At 45.1% G+C, this 23874-nt stretch overlaps 1 protein-coding gene across 3 annotated transcripts in view; it reads left to right on the top strand.

Annotated features, from left to right (window-relative positions):
• The window catches only part of VPS18 (VPS18 core subunit of CORVET and HOPS complexes), a 215181-nt gene that overhangs the window by 56285 nt on the left and 135022 nt on the right, over positions 1-23874 (top strand). For 2 of the 3 annotated variants that reach the window (XM_073610191.1, XM_073610192.1), the window contains exon 2: positions 19121-19262. In XM_073610191.1, coding sequence (XP_073466292.1) covers positions 19121-19262 — 142 coding nt within the window. Of the gene's footprint in view, positions 1-4684; positions 4779-19120; positions 19263-23874 lie in introns of all 3 variants that reach the window. The other variant, XM_073610190.1, reaches the window with a different exon arrangement.

The raw sequence follows: 23874 nt of genomic DNA, 5'->3' as shown, positions 1-23874 counted from the left end.
TCACCACTTATATATATGATATAGGAGAGAGAGGGAGGAGATAGGGACTACTGGAGATTGTTTTTTTTCTTTTTCTTTAAGAGGGAATACTTTTTGTTCCCCCATTGGGCTGTTATTTTTTTTATTTTTTTTTATAATTTTTTATCATTTTTTTTTCTTTCATATCTCCTTTCCTCAGGTATTTTCCCTATCCTCTATAGGAAGATAACTCCTGGCTGAACTAGCTCAGGATTTTGAGTTGGTCAATATTACACCTTCATATGTTACATCATATATGATTATGTGGTGTTTTTGTTCTTCTTAGAGAACTGTGACACCCCCCCCCGAGGTCACTTTAATTTTTCTACCTTTTGGTTATGGAAGTCAGGCACACAACAAGTTGGGGGTGTGTGCAGGGAGGGGGGGACGGTGTTCATGTTACTGTTCAATGTTGGTTTGTGCTGTGTGCTGCTGGTGTGTTTTTTTTTTTTTTTTCTCTCCCCACAGGAGATATGTCCATTCAGAATGTGACATGCAAACAAATATTCCCGGGTACCTTACATTTATCTCTTCTACATGTAAATGGAGGGTAAGCTTACGCTGTTGTCATGGAATGTGCGTGGTATGAACTCCAAGATTAAGGGCTCTTTCACACGGGGCGGATCAGTGATGATCCGCCCCGTGAACACCTGCTTACTCAGCGGGGATCGCTCCGCTGAGCAGGAAAATGACAGGTCCATCGCTGCACAGTGTGCAGAGCGCCGCTCTCCCCTATGGGGGATCAGGTGATGACAGACCGTAGAGTCCGTCGTCACCCGATCTGATCCGAAAATGGATGGAAAAGTAGGGTTTTCCTCCGTTACACTTTTCGGATCGGAGCGGGTCGGATGTCAGCGGACATGTCACCGCTGACATCCGACGCTCCATAGGGATACATGTATGTCCGTTTTTCATCAGAAAACGGAAGGATGAAAAACAGACAGACATACGGATCCTCCGTGTGAAAGAGCCCTAAGAGATCTCTCATCTTTGACTTCATAAAACGATACAAACCTCATATCATACTATTGCAAGAAACTCACTTGCAGGGATCTAAGGTCATGGCATTGAAAAAGCTAATGTAATGAGAGTACTTAATGCCGAATACTCAACATACTCTAGGGGTGTAGCTATTCTAGTCACCAAAAAAGCCGCAGTGCACATATTACAGGTCAAACTAGATCCGAATGGCAGATATGCTATTTTAGTGTGTCAAACGTATAATGTGTCTTTAACGCTGGTATGTGTCTATGTTCTGCCCCCATTCTCCTTCCCAATATTAGACAATATTATTAAGGAGGCTATACTGATTGCTCAGGGCCCATTACTACTTTTAGGAGATTTTAATGCAGTGTCGGATGGAACTCTAGATAGACATGGGACCGTTTCTGAGTCCCGCCATACTTTATTCTCATGGTTGGAGAGTTATGCACTCACTGACATATGGAGACAGAGGAACCCTGGTGTCAGGGAGTACTCATGTCATTCTGAGACCCATAAGACACTGTCCAGAATAGACTTAGCACTGTCATCTGTGGATGGCCTTCCTTATATATCCGCTGTTGGACATCTCCCTAGAGCTATATCAGACCATTCTCCTTTGGAGGTTACGTTGGATTTGAACGCTCCACGGGGAAGGAGACAATGGCGTATGAATACAAAATGGCTCCAGGAGGACTATATTACTATAAAATGCAAAGAGAGTATTGGTCACTATTGGAAGGAGAATGGGATGGAAACAACATTGGCCAATCAGTGGGATGCCTTTAAGGCAACTATGAGAGGGGTATTTGCCTCGGAAACAAGGAGTTTTACCAAGGCAATCAATTCTGATATGAAAGAGGCAGAGATTAAGGCCCCGGAAGCTGAAAGGGAATATATACATGATTCCTCTCCAGGTAGATACCAATCTTGGCAAAACAAAACATGACAATATAACTTACTTCTAACTGAGCACACTGTTAAAAAACAACTACATCAGACTAGATCTTTCTTTGAGTTTGGCGATAAGAGTGGACGCCTCCTATCTTTCCTGGCGAGTCCGCTTTATGCCCCGGTATCGATAGGGAAGATCAGGAAACTAACTGGTGAGGTGGTTGAGGAGCCACAAGAGATTCTAAACGCCTTCCTGCATTTTTATGAAACCCTTTACCAGACACAAACCCAACACACTAATCAGGAATTGGCACTATATATTGAGAATTTAATTCTCCCATCATTAGATCAGGAAGACCGTGCACTTTTGGAGCAGCCGATATCACTGGAGGAAATTGGTGGCGCAGTCTCCTCCTTCAAACCGGGCAAGGCGCCTGGCTTGGATGGGTTCCCAGCAGAGTGGTACCAATTGCATAAAGAGCAACTAGCGCCAACACTACAAAAAGTTTTTATAGCTGCAGAAAGAGAAGGCATATTACCGGAGTCTGAGCGAGGCTTTAATTGTAGTGCTATCCAAACCAGGGAAGGATCTGCAGGAATGCGAGTCATATAGGCCAATCTCTTTGATAAATTCTGACGTTAAGATACTGGCCAAAATCTTGGCCGGTAGATTGAAGTCGGTGATCCTTAAACTAATTCAGGTCAAACTGGATTTATACCCAGCCGCTCTACCAAAATGAACTTACGTAGACTGTATGTTAATCTTCAGATCTATCACCTGAATAAGGGTAAACGAGTTGTAGCGTCTTTAGACACCAAAAAGGCGTTCGATTCAGTGGAATGGAATTATTTATTTTCCCTTCTAGGTAAATTGGGTTTTGGACCAAAATTTATCTCGTGGATTAGACTCTTTGTATAATGACCCTCGAGCAAGTATTAGAGTAAATGGTTTCATCTCTGAGTCTTTCAGGATTCATAGGGGAACGAGACAGGGTTTCCCCCTGTCTCCTCTCCTATTTGCTCTGGCCATAGAACCACTAGCTGCTAAACTCAGAACCAATGACATTTTACAGGGGTTTCTGGTTGGAGACCTGCAAGAGCGTGTCACTATACGCGGATGATATGCTCCTATATTTGAGAGATTCTGACACATCACTGGCCACGGCAGTCTCATTGATCCGGGAGTTCGGAGATTTTTCTGGCTTCCGAATCAATTGGACCAAGTCAGTCCTTTTTCCGCTGGATCCCCAGCCGGACTTAACCCTTCCAGCCCAGTGCCCTCTGGCCATTGTAGAGAAGTTTAAATACCTGGGAATAATGGTCCAACTACCGGTAGAATCATTCATTGAGGCCAATCTGTGGCCTATAATTAGAACATTTAGTGAAAGGATACAGAAATGGAAAGCTCTCCTACTTGCACTCTGGTAGGGCCAATCTATTTAAAATGGTCTTCCTCCCAAAATTTTTGTACATACTTTCTAATGCACCAATATATATCCCGAAAAAAATATTCAAACATATTAATTCCCTATTGACATCTTTTCTATGGGGTAATAAGGCTGCTAGGGTCTCTCTGGAAATGTTACAACTACCAACTAGGTGGTTTGACAATACCTGACATACGATTATACTATTTAGCGTCTCAATTAGTATTTATCCATTGGAGAATGTTCCCACAATTAAATAATGCTGCGGTTGCAGTAGAAGCAGCAGCAGTGACTTCATATGAAACCTCACTGAATTTCTTTTTTAGGGGAGAAGTCCCCACTGAAGGGGGCAAAGAGATACTCAAATTGGGGATCTGTATAAAACATATACTAGATAATCCTCTTCATTAATCCCCTAATGCTCCGCTATGGTTTAACCCTAACCTAAAAGAATTTTTCTGTTTGGAAGACGGATTTCGCTGGGCCAAGTATGGGCTCACATACCTACATCAGTTATATATCAGTGGGGAACTGAAATCCTTTTCACAGTTGAGAAAATAATTGAATATTCCAGAGACATGGGAATACCAATTCACTAGACTGAGACACGCTGCCCATGCTCAATTTGGTGCTGGACCGGTGTTACTGGAGAACTGTAAAATAGAAAGATTGCTTGCACATCCAGACCATACTAAACGAATATCTACATATTATAATACACTAGCAGAAAGGGAGAATTCTAGAGAATGTAAACTTAAAGAAAAATGGGTGGAGATCATTCCAGAAATTACAGTTGATCAATGGGAGGGAGTTCTTGCATCATATTTGCCTACGGTTATTTCTGCCAGAGACAAACTAATACAGCTTAGGTACTTGCATCAAATGTATTATACCCCTCTTAGACTCTATAAAATGGGACGAAGGGAAGACCCCACTTGTCATAAATGTTTGACGGCAGAAGGATCTTTTATACATATGGTATGGGAATGTGACAGAGTGAGACCACTATGGTCACAGGTGACCCAATTTATTGCTGACACATTTGATATACTAAACATCTGTAGCCCACTTCTAGGCCTACTAGGGATCATAGAAGATGAAGTTATGATCAATAACATGAGAACACTACTAAGATTACTGTTTTACTATGTAAGAAAACTAATTGCACTTCACTGGATTAGAAGAGACTACCTTATATTGAACGCCTGGAAAGGATTAGTTAATGCCAACATCACCATGTATAAAATGACGTATGAATCCAGAGGATCGAACAAAAAATTTTATAAAATCTGGGGAAAATGGATTAACTCTGAAAATACGCTACAATCTGTCTTGTAACTGCGCAAGTTAAATATATTTTTCAGATGATAACTAAGAGATCTCGTGGGGAGATGAATCATAACAGCACACAGCACAAAGGGTTTATGAGGGACACTTCCCCCTGGTTCTTGGAGTACGGTATGAACGATATAGTTTCTGCCTATAGGAACATAAGTTATCTTTTTTACTGTGCTACTGTTTAGACAAAGTTGTTTTGTTTTGTCTTGGTTTTTCAAAAAAAAAAGCAGCCAAATGTACAAAGAGCAATGACAAACTATAAAGCGATATAATAAATGTATTCATCTTTTATATGTATGCAAATATTAGAATTTGGATACACCTTGGATTGTTATATATATATATATATATATATATATATATATATATATATATATATATATATATATATATATATATATATATATATATATATATATATATAATGTCTATTGCATTTTGCTAATAACCTGTATGACTATTTGGCAAATAAAAACCTTTTTAAATAAAAAAACAAAAAACTTATTAGACGTTGTCTTTTAGTCTATTTTTAAAGAGAGTTTAGGAGATCAAACCATCTACTAATTACTTTTCCCAAGGTGTCTTTCAGGACAGCACCTGAGAGATTGCGACTTCTTCCTCCAAACTTTAAAGGGAGGGGCCTCCCTACCATACCCCAGTTTTGTATTTCCTCTGGCCCGGAGGGAACATCTTTTTGGGAGGGGAGTCAAGGTCTCTCAGGTGCTCCTGGGAGACGGGGCTTCCTTCTCTTTTTTTCCTCCGCAGGAGGCCTGCTGTCCTCCCGGCCTACCCAAGTATCCGCAGCGGTAGGAATCGGGCTCCTCTTCCCCTCCTAGTGCTCGTGAGAGCCGAAGATCCCGTGACCCGCGCAGTCGTAGGAGCGGTGGTGCGTGTGCGCCGCCGCCATTTTGCCGGCGGTTGCGCCGGATGTGACAAAGCGGGTCACTGGGTCAACGGAAGTGTCATTTCCGGCGTGGACGCAAGGAGGGAGAACAGGAGCTGGCACCTATTTCCGCTTCTGGTCCGGCGCAGATGCACTATGGGAGTCCGGAAGCGGTATATGAAGCCACGAGTGGAAAGCTGCACACCAGAGATGGAGGACTCAGCGTCTGCAGCGGTGGGGACAGGCACAGGTGCCAGCAAAGCTCAGGTAGGAGCAGCGGTTTAAAGTCTGTTTTCTTCCTTTACGTGGGTTTGGTCTATACCTTTTTTTTTTTTTTTTTTTTTTTTTTTTTTTTTTCTCTACCCCCTAGTGGCAAGGGGCCTGTCTGGGCACTAGAGGCTGACTGGTTTCTTCTAAGTGCACCTGTGGGTGATTCTTGTGAAGCTGAGACTGGGTCTCCCTAAAAGGTCCCCTGATTTTTTTTTTTTTTTTTTTCCTTTTTTGTTTTTTCTCTCACAGGCTAAAAGCTCTGACCCAAAAAAGCGATGTCCTTCTTGCAGGGCCAAAATGGGAGAAAATTGGAAAAAAGCCCTGTGCAGTGCATGCATCACTTCTTTTGTCAAGGAAGAATCCGCTTCGGTTTGTGATGACCTGGTTGCCTCTAAAGAAGGAACTATATGCCACGATTCAAACTTTTCGTGACTCCTTAGTTAATCCAGCTGCTAGTCAGCCATCCACTTCTGAGGCTTCCCAGGGTTCTCTTTCTATCCCGGTGGTGGAAGCTCTATCTGAAGACCCCTCAACCAGGGAAGAGCAGTCCGCTGCTCCTTCCGTTAAAGATTCGGAAGAGGAGGGTGAGGGAGCGGAGGTGGCCCCTTCCAAATTTAAGCTATCCCTGGAGGAGGTAGACGGGCTCCTTAAAGCTATTCATGTTACGCTTGGCTTAAGTGAGGAAAAGGAATTATCTCTTCATGACCGCATGTATGCAGGATTAAATGAACCTAAGGGCCGAATTTCCGGTCCATTCGGTCATTTCTGATGCCATTGCTAAATAATGGCAAGATCCAGAGAGAAAACCCTTTTTTTCCAGAGTCCACAAAAGGCGCTTCCCTTTTGAGGAGGACCCTTCTGCGGTGTGGAATAAGGTGCCCAGGTTGGATGCTGCATTTTCCCAGGTCTCAAGATCCACAGACCTGTCCTTTGAATCCAATGGACAAACGCATGGATCTTTTGCTCAGAAGATCATGGCAATCAATCATGAGCAATTTGAAGCCAGCAAGGGCCACAACATTTGTGGCCAGGAATCTGGAATACTGGGTGAACCAGCTTAGATCACATATAGTGGCAGATTCACCCAAACAAGAGATCTTAGATTCCTTTCCTACCCTAATCTCTGCAGTGGCTTATATTGCGGATGCTTCGGCTGAAGCAATTAAAATGTCAGCTAGGTCTGCAGCTTTTACAAATGCTGCAAGAAGAGCTTTATGGCTAAAAACCTGGCCAGGGGATACAGATTCAAAGAGCAAACTTTGTGGGATTCCTTTTTCAGGTGACCTTCTTTTTGGCCCTGATCTAGATAATATCCTAGACAGAACTGCCGATAAGAAGTCCTTCCCGGTCAAAAAGAAAAAGCAGGCCCAAAACATCTTTTTGGGACCTCCAAAAAGCTCAAGACCAGGACAGTAAATTTCAGGGGAGGAGGAAAAATTGGTCCGCTCAAAAAACGAAGGGTAAAGGCGGAATTCTCTTCCGTCCGCCTTCACAGGCCGAGAAATCGCAATGACTCGTCCCTGCGGGTTGGCGGAAGTTTAGGAGAGTTTCTTCCGCAGTGGTCAGGGATAACTTTAAATCAGTTTATTCTGACCACTCTTTCGCAGGGCTATACTCTCAAGTTTTTCAGAAGCCCCCCAGGAAGGTTTTTGTTAACAAATACCCCTCGAGATCCAATAAGGGCCCTGGCCATGAAGTCCTCTCTAGAGGAACTGATGCAGCAGGGTGTAGTAATCCCAGTGCCACCAAAAGAACAGCGGGAGGGATTCTATTCGCATGTCTTCCTGGTAAAAAAACCAACAGGAAGATTTTGATTAATTCTCAATCTAAAGCCGCTAAACGTAGCCATCAAGTATAGAAAGTTCAAGATGGACTCAATTTTCACTGTCAGAAATCTACTGACTCCAGGTTACTTCATGGCGTCAGTGGATTTAAAAGATGCATACCTGCATATTCCAATCTCATCCCAATCCCAGAAGTATCTCAGGTTGGCGGTAAGGTTGGAGGGCGGAATCCAGCATTTACAATTCGGAGCCTTACCCTTCGGGCTATCTTCCGCACCACAAATTTTCACCAAGGTGATGGCAGAGGCACTAGCTCCACTTCGTCTTCAGGGAATCGCAGTAATTCCTTATTTAGACTATTTTTCGCCCCCTCAAGAGAGGAATTGCAGAGAAATTTAGGCAGAGCATGCAGCCATCTGGAGTCTCTCGGATGGATTCTAAATCTCCAAAAATCTTCCCTGAACCCATCTCAGGAGATTCGGTTTCTAGGGTATGTAATAAATTCTGTAGATCAAAGGATCTTTCTTCTGTCAGAGAAGAAGGAAAAGATCCAGGATACAGTGTCTTTACTGCAGACCAACCAGCAGCTGACGGTAAGGCGGGTCATGTCAGCTCTGGGTGTTCTGACTTTGTCAATGCCGGCTGTTCAGTGGGCAAGGTTACACTTCAGACATCTGCAGGCCTTTCTTCTGAGATCCTGGGATCACAATTTGGAATCTCTAGAATCGGAAGTAAAAATTCCAACCCAGGTGAAGAGGTCACTATGGTGGTGGAAGAGGCAGGATATCCTATCGGAGGGGTTAGTCTGGGTCTTTCCGATCGGAAAAAGGCTGACAACCGATGCCAGTTCCTGGGGGTGGGGGACCCACCTAGAAAAGGGTTTCACTCAGGGAAACTGGTCCAGGAAAGAGGCGACGCAGTCCTCAAACTGGAGAGAGCTCAAAGCGATCGACTTGGCTCTGAAGTCATTCGCTCAGGGTCTTCGGGCTCAGCATGTTCAAATACTAACGGACAATGCCACAGCCGTGGCTTATATAAACAGGCAGGGAGGTACAAGGAGTAAATCGCTGCAAGTACTAGCCATGGACATTCTTCGGTGGGCAGGACGACACTTGCTGTCTATCAGTGGTCCACTTAAAAGGGTCCTTGAACAGGGTGGCGGATTTCCTGAGCAGAAACCCCATTCAGGAAGCAGAATGGTCTCTGAACCCAGAGGTGTTCGCTATGATTGCCGAAAAATGGGGGCTGCCAGAAGTGGACCTGTTCGCCTCAAAGGTTCGCCCTGGTTCCGCTATTTTTTTCCCTAAACAGTCACGATGGGTCACTAGGGACAGATGCTCTGGCGTATCCATGGAAATTCCATCTTTGCTACGCTTTCCCCCCATTCCAGTTAATTCCCTTAATATTAAGGAAAATTCAGAAAGAAATGGTACCAGTCATCCTAATCATGCCCTTTTGGCCAAGAAGGGCCTGGTTTTCAACCGTTCTGAGAATGGCAGTCCAGCCTTATTGGCATCTGCCCCTCAGGCACGATTTACTATTACAAGATTATCAAGTAGGAAAAAGGTGACTAGGGACATTTTATTCCAAGGTCTGGAGGGTTTATAATACATGGTGTAATTCATCTGCCCAGGACCCAGGGAGTCTTGTTACCATTCTTGAATCTCTACAGGATGGAGCCGACAAGGGACTAGCAGTTAGTACCTTGAAGGTGCAGGTTGCTGCGTTAGCAGCGTTCTTAGATAGATCTGTGGCCTCTAATCCGTTGGTAACCAGATTCTTTAGATCTCTCACGAGATCCAGACCAGCACCGCTTAACTTTTTTCCTAAATGGGATCTGTCAATAATCTTTCAGTCTCTAACAAAGAGTCCCTTTGAACCGTTAGAGGAAGCACCACTCAGATATCTCACTTTTAAGTCTGTGTTTCTGATTGCCATGGTCTCTGCAAGCAGGATCAGTGAGCTTTATCAATTAAGGAACCCTATTTGTCTATCTTTCCTGATGGGGTTATACGTAAGACAGATCAGAAATTCTTACCAAAGATAGCTTCAGTGCAGAATCGTGTTCAGGACATTATACTTCCAACCTTCTGCCCCAACCCAGTAGGGGAGAAGAAGACTTGTTTCCACATGTTGGATGTCAGAAGAACTTTGTTATGCTATTTGGAAAGAACAAGGTCCTTTTAGACGTTCAGATTCACTGTTTGTGCTTTTTTTGGGCAACAGGAAAGAATCTAAGGATTCTTTAGTAAGGTGGCTGAAACTATCCATTTTAGAGGCTTATTCGCATGCAGGTGTGTCTCCACCAGCAGGAATCTGTGCGAACTCAACAAGAGCACTAGCAGCCACTTGGGCAGAGAGAGCTGGTGCCACCCCTGAACAAATTTGCAAGGCAGCAACATAGTCGAGTTTTCACACATTCGTGAAATATTACAGGCTGGACCTCACATCTGCTAATGATCAGGCGTTTGACAGAAAGGTCCTGCAAGCTGTTGTCCCGCCTTAAGGGGGTAAGTCTCTGTTATCCTCTCAGGTGCTGTCCTGAAAGACTCCTTGGGAAAAACCAAGTTAGACTTACCGGTAACTTGTTTTCCAGAAGTCTTTCAGGACAGCAACATCCCGCCCTATTGTATTTAATATACTATGCTGTGACTAACTTATGTGTTCCAGCCGGGGCCGGAGGTCTTCTCTACTACAACTGAGGTATGGTAGGGAGGCGCCTCCCTTTAAAGTTTGGAGGAAGAAGGTGTTTCCTGGTTCCGGTGGGAGGAGTCGCTATCTCTCAGGTGCTGTCCTGAAAGACTTCTGGAAAACAAGTTACCGGTAAATCTAACTTGGTTTTTTGTGGCCAGAGAAAGGGTCTTCAGGCCTCCAAACCAACGATAGTCAGGTGGATCAAACAGACTATCTCAATAGCTTACAAGCACTCGGGTAGACCGGTTCCAGCTCACCTTAAGGCTCACTCAATTAGATCACTGGCGATCTCCTGGGCTTAGAGGGCAGGCGCCTCGATTGATCAAATCTGCAAGGCAGCAACATGGATGAACCAAAATACTTTCCTGAGGCACTACAGAGTGGAACTATTGTCCCCTCAGGACTTGGCGTTCGGCAGGAAGGTCCTACAGGCGGTGGTCCCACCCTAAGTTAGGCCTGAACTTCTTGCTCATCGTCTCAGGTGTGCCGTTCTGGAAGATGACTGGAGAAAATTACCAGTTACACTTGCCGATAACAGGTTTTCTAGGAAATCTTCCAGGACGGCAGGCCTACTTCCCTTCCCCTAATTGTCGGTGATGTTTCAATTCTCACAGAATGTACCCTCTGGCACTGGTGTGGATTTTTTATACTTTATCATAACTGAGGGACAGAGGGAAGGGTGGGGCCTTTTAAACTCTGTTGTTTGTGTTTCCTGTCAGGTGAGACCCGTCCTCTCAGGTGTGCCGTCCTGGAAGATTTCCTAGAAAACCCGTTACCAATAAGTGTAACTGGTAATTTTCCCCTCCAAAGAGATTCTCAATTCTCTATCCTATGGAGGAAAAATTCACAAAAAGATGGAAAGTTCCAGCATTTGACGCTGCAATTTCCAATGTGAAGAAAAGTTTAGCTTGTCCAGTTGACAATGCGTATATGCTTAAAGATCCAACAGATAAGAAATTAAAAGACCTGTTAAGATCCTCTTTTTCCTTAGCAGGGACCGTGACTCAGCCTGCAATTGCAGCTATAGGCATCTGTCAGTCCTTAAAGGACCAGTTCACAGATGCTCTTAATGAGCTCCCTGCACAACAGGCCCGGGGAGTTGGCCGAACTACCAAAAGCATTATGTTTTGACATAGATGCTATGAAGTATTCTCTTCATCAGGCATCACGCCTTGCGCTTGTACTAGTACACATGCGAAGGACCCTTTGGTTAAAGGGTTGGTCAGCTGAAGCGCCTTGCAAGAACCTTCTTACTAGTTTTCCCTTTATGGGAAAACAACTATCTGGCGATAGTTTGGATAAATACATCCAAACAATTTCTAGCAGAAAGTACTCTTTTGCCAGTCAAAAGAAAATATAAACGTCCTTCGTTTACATGCACTTTTTTTTCCCGCGCCAGGTGCATCCACCTCTAGGCGGGACGATTGCCAGACTCTGGAGGAAGACCTCAGGGTCAAACCCAGGGACAAAGGAAGACCTGGGGCCGCAAGTGTGCAAAGCAGAATACCAAAGCCTCGTCATGAAGAGGCATCTCCCCTCACCAAGGTGGGGGGAAGACTTCTGAGGTACTCAGAAGTCTGGCAAAGGGAAATTCAGGACAAATGGACTCTCTCCAGTGTCTCTAGGATACAAGCTAGAATTTCGAGAGTTTCCATCGTCTCGTTTTCTGAGATCAAATGTTCCCAAGGATCCAGGGAAAAGGCAATCCCTGTTGCAAGCATTAGACCGATATTGGCTCAAGGGGTGATCATACAGATTCTCACACAAGAGCAAGGTTTGGGGTTTTGCTCAAACTTGTTTACGGTACCAAAGCCAAATGGGCATGCCAGACCAATTCTAGATCTACAGAATCTAAATCAGTTCCTGAAGATCTGCTCCTTTTGAATGGAGTTAATCAAGTCAGTCGTTTTCATCCTACAAGGAGAACTTCTGGCATCCATCGACATCAGAGATGCATATCTGCATGTCCCTGTATTTCTTTCTCACCAAAGGTTCCTGCAGTTCGAAGTAGAACAGCACCACTTTGTAGCCTTGCCCTTCGGGCTTGCTACAGCACCCCGGGTATTCACAAAAGTACTAGCCCCACCTCTAGCCAGGTTAAGGGCACAGGGCATAACTGTCTTGGCTTACATAGACGATCTATTGTTAATAGACCAGTTGGCTCGCTTGAAGCAAGATGTAGCCATTACAAGCAGTTACCTGGAGAGTCTTGGTTGGATTCTCAACCTGAAGAAATCATCCTTAAAGCCACTAAAAGGGCTTGAGTATCTGGGCCTGATCATAGGCACAGCCCAGGAAATGGTGTTCTTGCCTCCCGCAAAGATCAGCTCCATACAAGAGCTGGTGCGGATGGTCAGGTCGAAGAGAAATCCCTCAATTCGCCTTTGCATGAGGTTGTTAGGAAAGATGGTAGCTTCATTCGAAGCAGTTCCCTATGCCCAATTCCATTCAAGACTGTTTCAAAACAGTATCCTGTCTGCTTGGAACAAGACTATTCAAGCTTTGGATTTGCCAATGCGGCTGTCCCCAAGAGTGTCCCAAAGCCTCAGTTGGTTACTAACTCGGAACCTGCTGAAGGGAAAGTCCTTCAGACCAATTATCTGGAAAGTAGTAACGACAGATGCCAGCCTGTCAGGCTGGCGAGCAGTACTAGAGAAGAAGACTGTCCAGGGACAGTGATTAAGAACCAGAAGAGCCTTGCCCATCAACATCCTAGAGATTCGGGCGTGTATCTGGCTCTGAGAACCTGGGCCTTCAGGTTAAAGAATTGTCCTGTCAGGATCCAATCCGACAATGCCACGGTTGTGGCAAAAATCAGTCACCAAGGGGGCACCAAAAGTCTCTCAGCTCAGAGAGAGGTGAACTAGATTCTAACTTGGGCAGAAAAGAATGTCCCATGCCTATAGGCAGTTTTCATACCGGGAGTAGAGAATTGGCAGGCGGACTACTTAAGTTGCCAGCAGTTATTCCCGTGGGAATGGTCTCTTCATCCTGAGATTTTTCGGGCTGTTTGCCAAAGATGGGGGGACTTCGGATGTAGACCTTCTAGTGTCCAGATTCAACACGAAGCTAGTCAACTTTGTGTCCAGGACAAGGCACCCACTCGCATACGGAACAGATGCGTTGGTGACCCCGTGGGATCAGTTTTCACTGATCCATGCATTTCCCCCCCGATTCATTTGCTGCCTCGACTGCTTTGCAGGATCAAGCTGGAAAGAAAGCCGACAATACTGGCAGCACCAGCATGGCCCAGGAGGTCATGGTACGCAGAAATTGTGAAGATGGCACCTGAGGACCCATGGTCCCTCCCACTAAGGCCAGACCTGCTATCACAGGGGCCGATATTCCATCCTACTTTACGAACGCTAAATTTAACGGCTTGGCTATTGAGACCCACATTCTGAAGAAATGTGGGCTTTCTAGGTAAGTTATCTATACTTTGATTAATGCTAGGAAGCCAGTTTCCAGAGCTATAGAGTCTGGAAAGCTTATGTTTCCTAGTGTGAATCCAAGGGTTGGCACCCTCAGAGATATATCATAGGCAGAATTCTTGTTGCTACGCATTCTTAGTCTGGGGTATCATGCAAGGAGTGATGCGGATTAATCCGCTAGTTAAATCATCCTTAAGCCCTTGGGACTTGAATTTAGTTTTGTCTGTGTTACAAAAACAGCCATTTGAACCGATACAGCATATTCATTTAGTCCTTTTGACAAGGAAGCTAGCATTTTTGGTTGCTATATCCTCAGCAAGGAGGGTATCGGAATTTGCTGCTCTTTCTTGTAAAGAGCCATATTTGATTATTCATGAGGACAGAGTGGTGTTACGCCCTCGTCCAGGCTTTTTGCCAAAAGTGGTTTCAGGCTTTCATCTGAATGAAGATATTGTCCTTTCATCGTTTTTCCCAAAACCATGTTCCAAGGAAGAAAAGTCACTACATTGTCTTGATGATGTGGTGAGAGCAGTGAAAATCTATCGTAAGACTGAGGTCTTATTTATTCTGCCGGAGGGTCCTAAGAAAGGACAGGCAGTGTCGAAATCTACTGTCGCTAAGTGGATTTGGCAAGTTATAATTCAAACTTATGATTTAAAGGGAAAGATTCCACCTTTTCAAGTTAAGGCGCACTCTACCAGAGCAGTTGGTGCTTCTTGGGCAGTGCTACACCAGGCCTTCATGTCTCAAATTTGCAAGGCCGCGACTTGGTCTTCAGTGCATACATTCACAAAATTTTATCAAGTGGATGTAAGATGGAATGAGGATATCGCCTTTGGGCGCAGTGTGCTGCAGGCAGCAGTATAAGTCCTCAGGTCTGGGGGTTGCCCTACGGGTTGTGTCTCCCTCCCCTCAAGTAGCATTGCTATGGGACGTCCCACTAAGTAAATACTTGAGGCTCTGTGTCCTATGATGTACGATAAAGAAAATAGGATTTTTAAAACTCCTTACCTGTAAAATCCTTTTCTTGGAGTACATGATAGGACACAGAGCTCCCGCCCCTCTGTTTTATGGGATGTAAGTATATTGCTTGGCTACAAAAACTGAGGTACTCCTGGAAGGAGGAGGGGTTATATAGGGGAGTCAACTTCCTGTATGGTTATACCAGTGTTAACACCTGATGGTAGGCCCATTACCCACTAAGTAAATACTTGAGGCTCTGTGTCCCATGGTGTACTCCAAGAAAAGGATTTTACAGGTAAGCTGTTTTAAAAATTCTATTTTTCTCATTCCTCCTTCCCCAACCCATCATGTACAGTATGGCTATTTTTTTTTTTTTTCTTACCTGTGAAGGAAGATATTTTTGCCCAAGAACACCATACAGGTTCCTCAATGGCACCGTTTCCCACTGCGGGGGAAACATAGAAGGAATGAAGGATCGGGACCCAAAATTCACCAGAAGTAAAAAGGATGTTATAGATGGTGTTTGTTTTCCATTACAGCAATCAGGTAGTGGGAGGGATGAGAGGGTTGAGGTTTTTTTTTGGAATTTAACTCTGCTGTATCTTTTATTTTAAATGGCTCTCCAGGGGGTTTATGCCACAGTGTACTAGTATGCACAGCATATAAGCACAATATGGCAGATTTACTTGTGAAATGATGCCCGCCCAGGCGCTTCCATCTTCTCGGTCTTCCTTCTGGGTTTGGTGTTTTCGGCTGCTTGAATGGCCAGACCGAGATATCACTTCTGTGCATACAGATGGGAGTCGCTTCATCACTGCCCCAAGGCACAATAAGTGTACCCTGAGCTGCAAATGTGTTTTTTAACTTGAATGTAATTCCACTGTTGGAAGCAGAGTCTTAAAGAAAAAAAAAAAGAAGAAAATATAACATGGCTTGAGTTCCACTTTTACTTATTTCCATGCTTACAATTTGTATTGTAAGATGTGGTGGTCCCCAGGGGACATGGATCAATGCAAAAAAAAGTTTTAAAAACGGCCGTTTTTTCAGGAGCAGTGATTTTAATAATGCTTAAAGTCAAACAATAAAAGTGTAATATCCCTTTACATTTCGTAGCTGGGGGGTGTCTATAGAATGCCTGTAAAGGGGTTCATGTTTCCTGTGTTTAGAACAGTCTGACAGCAAAATGACATTTCAAAGGAAAAAACTCATTTAAAACTACTCGCGGCTATTGCATTGCCGGTCTGACAATACACATAGAAGTTCATTGATAAAAACGGCATGGGAATTCCCCACAGGGGAACCCCGAACCAAAATAATAAAAAAAAAATGACGTGGGGGTCCCTCTAAATTTCATACCAGGCCCTTCAGGTCTGGTATGGATATTAAGGGGAACCCCCGGCCAAAATAAAAAAAAAAACGGCATGGGGTCCCCCCAAAAATCCATACCGGACCCTTATCCGAGCACGCAACCTGGCAGGCCGCAGAAAAAGAGGGGGGGGCGATAGTGCGGGCCCCCCCCTCCTGAACCGTACCAGGCCACATGCCCTCAACATTGGGAGGGTGCTTTGGGGTAGCCCCCCAAAACACCTTGTCCCCATGTTGATGAGGACAAGGGCCTCATCCCCACAACCCTGGCCGGTGGTTGTGGGGGTCTGCGGGCGGGGGGCTTATCAGAATCTTGAAGCCCCCTTTAACAAGAGGACCCCCAGATCCCGGCCCTCCCCCCGTGTGAAATGGTAAGGGTAAGTACTTACCCCTACCATTTCACTAAAAAACTGTCAAAAATGTTAATGACAAGAGACAGTTTTTGACAATTCCTTTATTTAAATGCTTCTTCTTTCTTCTATCTTCCTTCATCTTCTTCTTCTGGTTCTTCCTCCGGCGTTCTCTTTCAGCATCTCCTCCGCGGCGTCTTCTATCTTCTTCTCCTCGGGCCGCTCCGCACCCATGGCGTGGGGGGAGGCTCCTGCTCTTCTCTTTATCTTCTCTTCTTCTCTTCTTCTTTTCTTCTTTTCTTCTCTTCTTCATTTTCTTCTCCGGGCCGCTCCGCATCCATGCTGGCATGGAGGGAGGCTCCCGCTGTGTGACGGCGTCTCCTCGTCTGACGGTTCTTAAATAACGGGGGGCGTGGTCACCCGGTGACCCCGCCCCCCTCTGACGCAAGGTGACTTGACGGGACTTCCCTGTGACGTCACGGAATGCCACAGGGAAGTCCCGTCATGTCCCGTGCGTTAGAGGGGGGCGGGGTCACCAGGTGGCCCCGCCCCCCGTTATTTAAGAACCGTCAGATGAGGAGACGCCGTCACACAGCGGGAGCCTCCCTCCATGCCAGCATGGATGCGGAGCGGCCCGGAGAAGAAGATGGAAGACGCCGCGGAGGAGATGCTGGACGAGAACGCCGGAGGAAGAACCAGAAGAAGAAGATGAAGGAAGATAGAAGAAAGAAGAAGCATTTAAATAAAGGAATTGTCAAAAACTGTCTCTTGTCATTTTTAACATTTTTGACAGTTTTTTAGTGAAATGGTAGGGGTAAGTACCCCCTTACCATTTCACACAGGGGGGGCGGGATCTGGGGGTCCCCTTGTTAAAGGGGGCTTCCAGATTCTGATAAGCACCCCACCCGCAGACCCCCACAACCACCGACCAGGGTTGTGGGGATGAGGCCCTTGTCCTCAACATGGGGACAAGGTGTTTTGGGGGGCTACCCCAAAGCACCCTCCCAATGTTGAGGGCATGTGGCCTGGTACGGTTCAGGAGGGGAGGGCCGCACTATCGTCCCCCCCTCTTTTCCTGCGGCCTGCCAGGTTGCGTGCTCGGATAAGGGTCTGGTATGGATTTTTGGGGGGACCCCACGCCGTTGCAATAGCCGCGAGTAGTTTTTAAATGGGTTTTTTCCTTCGAAATGTCATTTTGCTGTCAGACTGTTCTAAACATGGGAAACATGCGCCCCTTTACAGGCATACTGTAGACACCCCCCAGCTACGAAATTTAAAGGGATATTACACTTTTATTGTTTGACTTTAAGCATTATTAAAATCACTGCTTCTGAAAAAACGGCCGTTTTTCAAACTTTTTTTTGCATTGATCCATGTCCCCTGGGGCAGGACCCAGGTCCCCAAACACTTTTTATGACAATAACTTGCATATAAGCCTTTAACCCCTTCCCGCCGACCGTACGCAGATATGCGTACTCGGCTTTCCGGGGTTATACCGGGATGATGCCCGCAGCTGCAGGCATTATCCCGGTACCGTTGTTTACAGCGGGCGATCGGCTACCCGTGTATAACGCTCGGTTGTTATACCGGAGGAGCGGGAGGGGACATCCCCCCCCCCCCCCCCTCCCGCCGCTGTTATCGGGCCTCCCGTGCGATCGGGAGGCCCGGTGTCCAATTGGGTACCTTCAGCGGCTGGGGGCGGGCTGGAACGAAGCTGTGAGCGGCTTCGTTCCAGCCTTCTTGTAAACGCAGAAGCGACGTCATGACGTCACTTCCCGTTTACTCGGCTGCCAATGGCGCCGAATTTAAAAAAGTACACAGTATTCAGAATCGCCGTTTTCGGCGATCTGAATACTTTGAAGTGCAAAGGAGGGATCGGGGGTCTTTTAGACCCCCGATCCCTCCATAAAGAGTATTCCTTGTGACAGCAATAAAAGTAAAAAAAAAAAAATTTTTTTTTTAAACACAATTTATAAAGTAAAAAAATAAATTAAATAAAAAAAAAAAAAAATTTTTTTTAAGTGCCCCTGTCCCCGCAAGCTCGCGCAGCGAAGAAAAAGCATACGGAAGTCGCGCCCGCATATGTAAACGGTGTTCAAACCACACATGTGAGGTATCGCCGCGATCGTCAGAGCGAGAGAAATAATTCTAGCCATAGACCTCCTCTGTAACTCAAACCTGATAACCGTAAAAAAATTTTAAAACGTCGCGTATGGAAATTCATAGGTACTGTAGTTTGTCGCCATTCCACGAGTGCGTGCAATTATAAAGGGTGACATGTTTGGTATCTATTTATTCGGCGTAACATCATCTTTCACATTATACAAAAAAATTGGGGTAACTTTACTGTTTGGATTTTTTAAAATTCATGAAAGTGTCCCTTTTCCAAAAATTTGCGTTTAAAACACCGCTGCACAAATACTGTGTGATAAAAAATATTGCAACAATCGCCATTTTATTCTCTAGATTCCCTGCTAAAAAAATATATATAATGTTTGGGAACTCTGTAAATTTTCTAGCAAAAAATACGGATTTTAACTTGTAAACACCAAATTTCAAAAATAGGCTTAGTCATGAAAGGGTTAAAATGAGCACTTTTGATTTCTCCCATAGACTTTTAAAGGGTCTTCCGCGGCATTCGAATTTAGTTAGTCTTTTTGTGTAGTTTTCGAGATTGTCAGGTTCTGTGTTAATAATCTGTTAACTGTTTGGCTGCTTTCAGGCTACATTAATGCACGCCTAGAAAAGGAAACTCCAATATTCAACAAACAAAGGATTGATTTCACCCCTCCAGAGAATATCAACAGCTTGGTGGTGTGCAGTAATCAACTGTGCATGAGCCTGGGAAAGGATGCCCTTCTCAGGTATGTTGAGAGTGTTGGGTGGTGTTAGTCGTCTGTTGCTGTCTCATCTTTCGCATGTTCATGTTTGATTTAAAAAAATCCTGGCACTATCCTAAAACCTTTACAACCTTTGTTGTAGCAGTTCGAAAGGCGCAACCTGAAATCCACATTGTCTATTGACTTCAGACAGTAGTTAACCACTTGAGCCCCGGACCATTATGCTGCCTAAGGACCAGAGGTCTTTTTCCAATTTGGCACTGCGTCGCTTTAACTGCTAATTGCGCGGTCATGCAATGCTGTACCCAAACGAAATTTGCGTCCTTTTCTTCCCACAAATAGAGCTTTCTTTTGATGGTATTTGATCACCTCTGCAGTTTTTATTTTTTGCGCTATAAATGGAAAAAGACCGAAAATTTTGAAAAAAAATGATATTTTCTACTTATTGTTATAAAAAAAATCCAATAAACTAAATTTTAGTCATACATTTAGGCCAAAATGTATTCAGCCACATGTCTTTGGTAAAAAAAATGTCAATAAGCGTATATTTATTGGTTTGCGCAAAAGTTATAGCGCCTACAAACTAGGGTACATTTTCTGTAATTTACACAGCTTTTAGTTTATGACTGCCTATGTCATTTCTTGAGGTGCTAAAATGGCAGGGCAGTACAAAACCCCCCCAAATGACCCCATTTTGGAAAGTAGACACCCCAAGGAAATTGCTGAGAGGCATGTTGAACCCATTGAATATTTATTTTTTTGTCCCAAGTGATTGAATAATGACAAAAAAAAAAAAAAAAAATATTTACAAAAAGTTGTCACTAAATGATATATTGCTCACACCGGCCATGGGCCTATGTGGAATTGCACCCCAAAATACATTCAGCTGCTTCTTCTGAGTATGGGGATACCACATGTGTGGGACTTTTTGGGAGCCTAGCCACATACGGGGCCCCGAAAACCAAGCACCGCCTTCAGGATTTCTAAGGGTGTAAATTTTTGATTTCACTCTTCACTGCCTATCACAGTTTCGGAGGCCATGGAATGCCCAGGTGACACAAAACCCCCCCAAATGACCCCATGTTTGGAAAGTAGACACCCCAAGCTATTTGCTGAGAGGCATGGTGAGTATTTTGCAGCTCTCATTTGTTTTTGAAAATGAAGAAAGACAAGAAAAAACATTTTTTTTTTTCAATTTTCAAAACTTTGACAAAAAGTGAGGTCTGCAAAATACTCACTATGGTTCACTAAGTCGTGAATGGCGTACCTGAAGACAAAAAAATGGTTAACAATAAAGCACAGTAAACGGTAAAGTATAAAAAAATTGCATACCTGAAAAGCAAACATGATAAAACATAATAACAATAAAACATTGCAGAATAGAATACAGTAAAGAGCAGAACAATAGAGAGAGAGAATAGAGAGAGAGAGAACAATGAAACGACAACTATTTTTTTTTTATTTTATATATATATTTTTTTTTTTTTTTTTTTACACTTTTTTTTGTAACTAACTTTTATAACGGTAACCGGTTCCAGGTTCGGGTCTCTCAAAATGCGATGGCATCTTGGGAGACCCTGTGAAAGTGTGCCTAGTCTGTGCAATGCTGTACCCTACGTTAATACTCAACTAGTGAATGGTAGCGTTCAAAACATTCACCAATGCAAAGACCAGGATTGTCAGGACAGGAGGGACAATAATAGCGGGTGTCACGCCTATATCCGCGCTTGCTGCAGACACAACATCTTTTTTGGGGGGGTTCGTTGGGTAGGGGTACTCGGGAGGACATCAAGAAAATGCCTCTCATGCAGCCGACTGCATTTGATTGGGGATGTGAATGGGGGAAGTACGGGCGCTGCAGAAGCGGTGGGTTCCCAATTAGGATTGGCGAATGCAGCAGGAAGGGCATTATGGGCACGACGGGCCTGTGTTTGTCTTCTTGGTGGCAGCACGACACTACTTGTGCTTGCCACCTCACCAGCTTGAACTGCACTTATGGGACTCGCCACGTCACCAAGTGTTACTGCAGTGCTGGTTTGACTACGACCGGGGTGTACTAGGCCGCTGGCACTTGCCAGTTCAATAAAAAGCTACCAAAAAAACTGTTAGCGATCGCAGGGATCAGGCCTGACTCTGCGAACGCTGCAGTTATGCATTTAGTGTTTTGTAAGTGTCAGTGATCGATCGATACTGCACTTGGGTGGGCTGGGCTGGGCCGGGCGGAGGGGCAAAACGCAGGTGCTAGCAGGTATCTGGGCTGATCCCGCTAACACTGCGTTTTTGGGAACCCTAAACTGCTGGGGACGCTAGTATAGATCTGATCGGACCAGATATTGATCCGTTCAGATACTATACCACTAAGGGAGGTGTACGGTGCGTGCGTGGGTGTTAGCGCTACTGGCGCTAACCTGACGCTGCCTGGGGCTGGTGCTTGCCAGTTCACCAAAATGCTACCAAAAAAACTGTTAGCGATCGCAGGGATCAGGCCTGACTCTGCGAACGCTGCAGTTATGCGTTTAGTGTTTTGTAAGTGACAGTGATCGATCGATACTGTACTTGGGTGGGCTGGGCTGGGCTGGGCTGGGCCGGGCAGAGGGGCAAAATGCAGGTGCTAGCAGGTATCTGGGCTGATCCCGCTAACACTGCGTTTTTGGGAACCCTAAACTGCTGGGGACGCTAGTATAGATCTGATCGGATCAGATATTGATGCGTTCAGATACTATACCACTAAGGGAGGCGTATGCTGCGTGCGTGGGTGTTAGCGGTACTGGCGCTAATCTGACGCTGCCTGGGGCGACGCATATCACCGCCGGGTGATCAGGGGGCTAAACCTTTATTCGGTAATAAACGGCGGGTGCCCTGACACTATAAAAAATAAATAAACTAACCAGCGTCAACCGTAACAGTTATACGGTGATCAGTGGTGAAAGGGGTAACTAGGGGGCCATCAAGGGGTTAAAACATTTATTCGGTAGTATATGGGGGTCCCTGTCGCTATAAAACGCTGACGGCTAACCTAAATATTTACGTCCCTAACTAGCGTCACCAGCGACACTAATACAGCGATCAGAAAAATGATCGCTTAGCGACACTGGTGACGGGGTGATCAAGGGGTTAAAACTTTATTAGGGGGGTTAGGGAGGCATCCTAGACCTACAGGGGGCTAATACTAACTGTCCCAACACTGTAACTGTCATAAACTGACACCAATGCAGTAATCAGAAAAAAAAAAAACTGCTGGTGTCAGTTTGTGACGGGGGGGTGGGGTGGGGGGTGATTGGGGGGGATCGGGGGGGGGGTCGGGGTGTTTTGTGTGCCTGGCATGTTCTACTGTGTGTGTGTGTGTAGTGTTGTGCACTCACATACCTGTCTTCTCTCCTCGGGCCGGAACGGAAATTACCGAGCCGAGGAGAGATGACATCATTTCCTTTGCTGCTGTTTAGCATACAGCAGCAAAGGAATGATTCGATTGGCCGGCGGCGATCGCGAGGGGGGGGGCCACGAACGGATGGCCTCCCCCTCACCTCCGATCGCCGTGGGACAAAAGACGACCGCCTCGGGCACCGGGGGGGGTCCGATCGGACCCCCCACCCCGCGGAAGGCAAATCACGTACATGTACGTGATTTTGCCTGTCCGTGCCGCCTTGCCGACCTACATCGGCGTGAGGCGGTCGTCAAGTGGTTAAAGCTCTAAGTGCCATTTCTCTCTGGTGCTTTGTGCCTCTGTTATTAGCATAGTCACTTCTGACAAGGTCTCCGACACATGAGATAACAGTAGCTGAAAATGTTGTGTCATGTAGGGAGATTAGCAGGGAGCTTGTCTATTCAAATTACAGCTCTGCATGTTCCTTCGTTCCTCTGTCTATGTGAAGGGGGGGTCCCTTTCCTCAGCTCTCACACAGTGTAGTGTGCAGACTCCCCACTCACTGCTGAAAGGGTAAGAGACATTTCTAACACGATCTGCACTTTTCAAAGGGTGTAGAAAGGGCGACAGCAGATATACAAGTTAAATGTAGGAGGATTTTTTTAATCTCTGTGTATCATCTGAGGCTATTCACTTCACTTCACTGGTTATAGAAGAGGGTTTACAATCACTTTAACCTCTTGCTGACTGCCCCACGTACATTTACTTTCGGCCGGCAGCTCCTCTGCACAAAATCACAAATCGCGCACGGGTATGTGATTTCTCACTTCCGGGTCTGCAGTGCTGCCAGCGGGACCCGCCGATCGTTCCCGACAGAGGCAGAATGGCGGCCTGCCTATGTTAACAAGGCAGGTCGCCGTTCTGTTAGTAGGGAAGACAGAGATCCTGTTTTTCTGCTAAGCAGGAACACGAATCTCTGTCTTCCCACAGTTAAAGCACCCCCACACAGTTAGCCGAGTCCGATTTGTCCGTCGCAATATCGCAGTCCCGCTAGAAGTTGCTGATTGCAGCCTTTACTAGTGATAAAAAAATAAATAGAAATTCCATAAAGATAGCCCATAGTTTTGTAGACGCTCTAACTTTTTGCACAACAACCAATCAATATACACTTATTGGGATTTTTTTTTTTTTTTTTTTTACCAAAAATATGTAGCAGACTACATATTGGTCTAAATTGATCAAATTAGTTTTTATTTTTATTTTTTTTGACTT

This window comes from Aquarana catesbeiana, linkage group LG13 (genome assembly GCF_042186555.1).
Source record: "Aquarana catesbeiana isolate 2022-GZ linkage group LG13, ASM4218655v1, whole genome shotgun sequence".
NCBI lineage: Eukaryota > Metazoa > Chordata > Amphibia > Anura > Ranidae > Aquarana > Aquarana catesbeiana.
This window is presented reverse-complemented; position numbering and strand designations above follow the sequence as displayed.